This window comes from Pseudonaja textilis, chromosome 2 (assembly GCF_049901715.1).
Source record: "Pseudonaja textilis isolate UNSWEBS1 chromosome 2, rPseTex1.2, whole genome shotgun sequence".
In the NCBI taxonomy this organism is placed as follows: domain Eukaryota; kingdom Metazoa; phylum Chordata; class Lepidosauria; order Squamata; family Elapidae; genus Pseudonaja; species Pseudonaja textilis.
This window is the reverse complement of record NC_141991.1, coordinates 131,562,020-131,568,572: the sequence shown is the minus strand read 5'-3', so window position 1 is coordinate 131,568,572 and position 6,553 is coordinate 131,562,020. Positions and strand designations below refer to the sequence as shown.

The following is a 6,553-nucleotide window of genomic DNA, read 5'->3' as shown; positions in this document are numbered from 1 at the left end:
GCAGGCCTCCCGAGCTCCATTTTTGCTGGCAGCAACACAGCAGGCCAGTCCTTTGCTGTTTCCATGCAGGCCGGATGCAGCTAGCGGGCCCTGAGTTGGACACCCCTGATCTTAAGACCTTTGGAGGTGGGCAGAGAGGGATTCTCTTTAAAAATCATCTCCTATGAGCTCAACACATGGAACAATGAGTGGACCCCTCTCCACATCAAAAAGACACACAGGCAACAGGAGATATAGTTCAGGCCAAAGCCTAGCGGTTTCTTCCCCACTGACCTGGCATTTAATTCCAGCCTGGCTACAGGCACAAGCCTCAGGGTCACAGTACAGCCGGCAGTCACACCCACATTCTTCTCGTGAGAGGCGGATGGCCCGAAGTTCTTGTTTCTCCTCTGCATCGATGCGATGAACACCAGAGGCTCGAAGTAGAGCTCGCCGCCGCTTGGTAGGCAGCGGCTGTAAGAAGAAGTAGTCATCCACCTCCACGTTCTCTACATCGAGGTCATCGTCAGAGACATCTTCAAGCGTCAAGCCATCAGCCTCTTCGGACTCCACAGTTCCATTCTTGGTCAGCTTAGGGGAGGGTGTGGGAAAGAACAGAGAACACAACAGACACAGACACCAGCAAAGTTAATCTTGAAATTGAAATCCCATCATCAGTTTTCAGTCTGGAAAAAAAAAAAAGACAAATGATTTCCCTGAGTTTAGCTGGGCTGCAAGGGTCACCTGTTTCCTCCAAATACTGATTCCTCCCAGGCTGTGAGTTTTGACAGCGATGCAGTTTTCTGCACTGACAAAGCTGAAGGGACCCCAACAGCTTGCTGGATAGAGAGGTTCTAACCGTGATCCAGCTTTATGTGCATAAGCCAAAGCACTGATAGACCATGTTCTGGGTTTTTCTTTTCTCCTTTGCTTGCACAACCCAACATCCAGAGAGAATCGTGTGTGTGTGTGTTAAATTCGGACAGTGACTTGCCTTTGCATATGCAAGCCTTCAAGCTCACCACACAAACCATAGCCTTTTTAGAAAAGATTATGAGCTTTGTTTGATCAAACCAGCTGTTGGCTTGTGCAGGCAGATCACGACCAATTAAGAGATGATAGTTTATTTCTTTGCTCATTCCCAAGCTCCCTGAGACTTTATCCAACCCATTCAGTCCTTAAAATCTGCACTCTCAGAATGATATCAATTATCATTCTGAGATATCATTTACCTTTACTTGAGATGGGAAATTTCAAAACATGGTTTGGACAATGGTAACCTCCATACACCCCTATAGACCTCATTTTTCCCCCCAAGTCTCAGAGAAGATACACATGGAGTGGCACATTTTCCAAGCCAAAATCCCGCATTTGAATTTGACATTTCTAGATAGTGGTGTCTAAAAGCACAGAGGATTCTTTTTCATCAGTGTTCACCAGGATACGCTATGTTTTTCACTTTGACAAACTTTGTGTGATATTATGTACCCAATGTATATACATAACTGGTCCTTGACTTACAACCATTCTGTTGGGTATCATTCAAAGTTACAAATGGCATTGAAAAAAGTGACTTATGAACAGTCCTCACATTTATGACTGCTGAAACATCCCATAGCTATGTGATCTCGTGACTTGGGCAACTGGCATGCGTTTATGGCAATTGCAGCATCCCGAGGTCATGTGATCCCCATTTGCGACCTTCTCGTCCAACTTCAGACAAGTCAAGTGGAAATGTAAAGAAACTCCAAGTGAAAGAAATAATTAGGAAAATTTGGATGTGTGCAGAAATGGACAGATTTGACAAAAGAATTAAAAAATAAGGATGAATCAGATTATTACAAAGTATGGGATAAGTTTCTGGTTGGCTGGAAAAGAGAGGATCAAGATAATAAGAAATGATTAAATGTATATATTATATACTATGTATATAGAATGTAAACATGCACTTTTTATATGTGACTTGGCAATGTAAGTTAGGATGTGGGTTAGGAGGATTGTACCACGTTCATTGTTTTTAATGTTCTTTTCTGTTTTTCTTTGTCTAATAAAATTTAATTTTTTTTAAAAAAACAAGTCGATAGGGGGAAGCAGCCAGGTTCAGTTAACAACAACAAGTGATTCACTGCAGTGGCAAAAAAGGTAGTCAAATACATCCACTATGTTTAGGAATAGTAATTCTGCTCCCACTTGTTAGTTTCTAGTCAAGGGCTCCCTGTATATTTCAAGAAAGAAAATATTTAAAAAAGAAAATATACAGTGTCTGTTTTAAATGGGAAGCAAAAAAAGACCTGAACCATGGGCAACATATGGAAGCAGTATTCACATCTTCACCGAAAAAAAAAGAAGTTATTCTTTTTGTAGATATTTCCCTCACTGACTGAAACCCCAATTTTGTTTTTTTTTCCATTTTCCTTTTTTTTTTCTCCCTTCCCCCTATTTTTAATATATATACATTTGGTTTTTATACCATTTGTAAAATGCAATAAAAGCTCAAAATTAAAAAAGAAGCCTGGTGGCAAAAACAACGCAAGTAGTCGTGTTTCATCAGAGTAGCCATGGTATTACAAAGGACCATTCCTGAGAGACATGATGCAACCTAGCCGAGCGCTGAGGTGAGAGCTAAACTCCACCCCCACCAGCACTTCAATCCAGTCTCCTCCATCTTCTGACGGAAGCAGTCGGTGTGACGGGGGGAGCTTGGATTTGGGAATTCTAGAACCTTGCAGGGGGGAGTCTGAGGGTGACCTTGATCCAATCATTACATCACAACTTTGCTGCGACACTAAACACATTTGCAGCTTGATATTTCTTACACTAAACATGACAGGCACTACTATTCGCATTGTTGGCCATGTGGAAAGCACAGTAATCTTTCTACTGGCAGACACAGCCTGTCCTCAAGGGCAAAGCAGAAGGTACACTTGGCTGATTTGTGCTTCATACCAAAAAACACAACAACTCCCCCCCCCTCCCCTCATCGTCTGCTGAACAGAGTACAAATTTGTTTCACCTCCAATCTTTGGAAGGGAGAAGACTTGTGTGAGGCTTTTTTTGGCAGAGACATGGCAGCTAGAGAGGAAAAAAGATACTGTAGATTGTTGGAAGATAACAAACTAACTTCGGAAGGTGGGCAAATAAAGACCAGATACGTGAGAAAGCAGAACTGACATTAAAAATGAGAAGGAGTTGCATGACAAATATAGAAATGAAACCTTTAAAATGTAGCTGATAAGACCTTCAAATGCAAAATCCTCTGTGGAATATACAAAACAACTCATGTTTTAAAAAGCATTTCGCATGTTTCCCATAGGCTTCATGGACACCCTAGTCATATTGCGAAGCTGCAACTACTGTTTTGGAAACCCAGCTGGGTGACTTTGGGCCAGTTACTCTCTCTCTCTCTCTCAGCCCAATCTACCTCACAGGATTATTGTAGTGGGGAAAACAGGAGGAGGAAGGTGTGTTTGCTGCCTTGAGTTATTTGTAAAAATAATAAAGGTGGGAAATAAACACATAAATAAATAATCAGGCTTTTTTCAGACGTATTCCATCTCAATCTACAAGGATGGTGGATTGGGGCAGTATCCAGGACAGGATGCTCATTCATACAACTAAAAACACACCAAAAACAGCCACCACAGAAAGCTAGCAAGCTAGTTTGCAAGACATAACCTAGATCCTTCTCTGGTGTGCAGGTTCCCTATATTCACCTTCTGGAGAAGGTGGCATATGCATAAACAAGGATGGATCGTATAAGGACAAATCCGGACCCTGAAGCAGTGCAGTTCAGAAATGGGTTTCCTTTACCAACTATAAGAAGTAGGCCAGAGTTGCAGGACCACAGAGTGAATATTTGTCCTTTGGGCTAAACTGGTTGTCATGGGAGCAAGAGAATGATTGGAACGTCTGTTTTTTTGTGACAGAAGCATTCAATTCTGTAAGGGAAACCCAGTTGCTAGGCAACCTACAGGACACACCAACCAGGCCGCCAGGAGGCATACGATAAGGAGATGGACTGAACAAGAAGCTTGCTGGAGGAGGCTAAAAGGGAGAGGCTTTCGTTGCAATTGCTGAGCCTTCCCTTGAATCAAGTTGACACAAAACGGAAGCTAGCAACCTGGTTGGCATCATTGGCGGTACTTGTCTCTTGGCTGTGAGGGCTCCTCTGCTGCTGGATGGCGGGGAATCCTTAACTTTTCCTCAGAAAGCTCATCTCTGACCCTTCCTCTCCAAGCCCTACAGGGAAAGCTCTTGTCAACTTCACATTCATTCAGCTCAAGAAGTTCTTCAATGTTCATTTTCACATTACCAGCAGCATTTCTCATATTCCAATCCAGATGGAGGGCTGTATGTAGTCTATGAAATATGGGGAAATCCAGGGTTTTGATTTGGGGCTCAGAATTAGCATAACGGAGTTAGACAGGTAAGAAAGCCAAAATACAAAATAATCAGAAGTGCATATTTGGAATACTATTTCTTAATAAATGCAGAGACAGACAAAGGCAAATGCACCAAAGAACCATATGATCATCTAGCTCAGGAGTGTCAAACTGGCGTATCACGCGCAGGCCACACCAACCCCAGCTCTGCGAAGGGAAACAAGTTGTGATACATCATGTGACAGCAACGTGACGCGGTAAGTTTGACACCCGTGGTCTAGAAATAGCAATAGCACTTGGATTTATATACCGCTTTATGGTGCTTTATATAGCCATCTCTAAGCCATTTACAGTGTCAGCATATTGCCCCCAGCAATTTGGGTCCTCATTTTACCCACCTCGGAAGGATGGAAGGCTAAGTCAACCTTGAGCCTGGTGGGATTTGAACTGCCAAATTGCAACCAGGCAGCAGAAGTAGCCTGCAGTACTGCACTCTAACCACTGCGCCACCATGGCTCACTTGATCTTCTCTACCACTTCCCACAGGCAGGGCTGATGTGAACTCAACATATCAAATTGGGAAAAGGATTACAGGCATTCAAAGTCAATTCCCCAACCTTGCTATATTCCCTATATATGCATCAAAATAGGGTCAAGTTACAGCACCCAAAACTCTGCAAATAAATGACCAAAAAGGACTTTTCTGCCTGCCAAAAGCCTACCTTCATTTTCTTGGCATGAAGTTTCTCCTCCTTCAGGTGTTCTCGAAGGATCTCACGGTGGTTCACTTCCTGCTCTTGGGCAAATTCACCAAGGGTATACCTGCGGACAGAGTTATGCCGCTGGGCCATGCCCAGGGAACTGCCCCCTTGGCTAGGAACGCTGGTAAATCCCTGACGCCTTGCAAAGTAGTACACAGTCACCTGGTCGAAGCGCACGTTCTTTCTACGCAGCTGTTTCTGCCTTTTTAAGATGGAGGTTGCTGAGAGGTAAGAAAGCAAAACAGAAACACCCGCTTGAAAATTGAAGCAAGGATGGGTCTCCCTTCACACACCCCCTTTAATATTTTCTTCATTGTTACAGAGCACCCGTGGCAAAGGTTGTTTGAAGAATGTATCCTCCACCATAGAAGCTTTCAAACTGTTCTGCATCGACACATACCTGCCACTTAATTCCTAAGCACTGGACAGAATTCTGAACATGTTCCCGGATATAAAGAGCATTGGCCAAAGCCCACAGGGTTTTATTGCAACTCTGAACAACCAAGAGTCAAGTCTGTAAGCTATTTAAAATTCTGGCTGCACACTCCACAGGCGTATTAGTAGTGACAGGAAAGCTGTCTTTCCAGAAATCTGGCAAATACTGAGAAATCTTTAGGTTCTGTAGAATCAATGCAGCATCGCAATTGGTTTTTCAAATGCCACTAACGGTGTAAAAACAACAGACCTGGCAATGTTTTGTCAAGCCAGGTCCTTATCCAGCAAACCGTCTTTTCACATCTAACCTCCAATCATAACCAGCAATGAAGTAAATGTAGACAAGCCTATCTGAGTAAGTAACAGTCACTGGGGAAGAATGTAAGCTGTTTGAACTTTTTGCTAATTCTACTGAACGAAGACTAAAGTCCTGGAACGAAGAGCCGGATTAATTTCTTATAACTCTTCAGAGTGGATAAAAGAGGGTAATTAATATGGCTGGGCAGAACATGAGGGCAGACACATGATCCTAGGAAAAAGCACAGCTGCTTTAGGGAATTTATGTATTGTACTAGGCTCCTTCACTATTCTAATCAGGTCTGACTCTGAGCAGCTTACAGAGATCCAGAACAGTAATATGGTTAAAAGCTAAACAGAAAAATGTAACCAACGTAACAAATAACATCCAGCACTGAGGAACAACCATAAAAGAGTGTATTTATATTTCTTTAGTCACCCATCTCACAGGGACCATATTAAAAGAAGTATTTTTTTTTTAAAAAAATCAACATTAATACCAAGACAATAGAGCTAGATAGATGTTAAAAACAATGCAGCCGTCTCCTTATATCACTATTTCGGTGAGATTCCCCAAGCCTGCTGAAGTAGCAATCTTTTGAGGGCCTTCTGGAAGGATATCAGGACAGGGCCAGTCTCAACTCAGGGGGATGATAGATATTCCACAGGGCAGGCACCATGGCAGAAAAGGCTCCTCTC

General features: G+C 42.8%; 1 protein-coding gene across 4 annotated transcripts in view; it reads right to left on the bottom strand.

Moving 5' to 3' along the window:
• CSRNP2 (cysteine and serine rich nuclear protein 2) overlaps window positions 1-6,553 on the bottom strand; it is a 39,771-nt gene that overhangs the window by 6,572 nt on the left and 26,646 nt on the right. For all 4 annotated transcript variants that reach the window (XM_026714836.2, XM_087925283.1, XM_087925285.1 and 1 more), the window contains exons 3-4: window positions 5,084-5,343; window positions 274-570 (exon numbers count right to left, since the gene is read on the bottom strand). In XM_026714836.2, coding sequence (XP_026570621.2) covers window positions 274-570; window positions 5,084-5,343 — 557 coding nt within the window. The remainder of the gene's footprint in view (window positions 1-273; window positions 571-5,083; window positions 5,344-6,553) is intronic.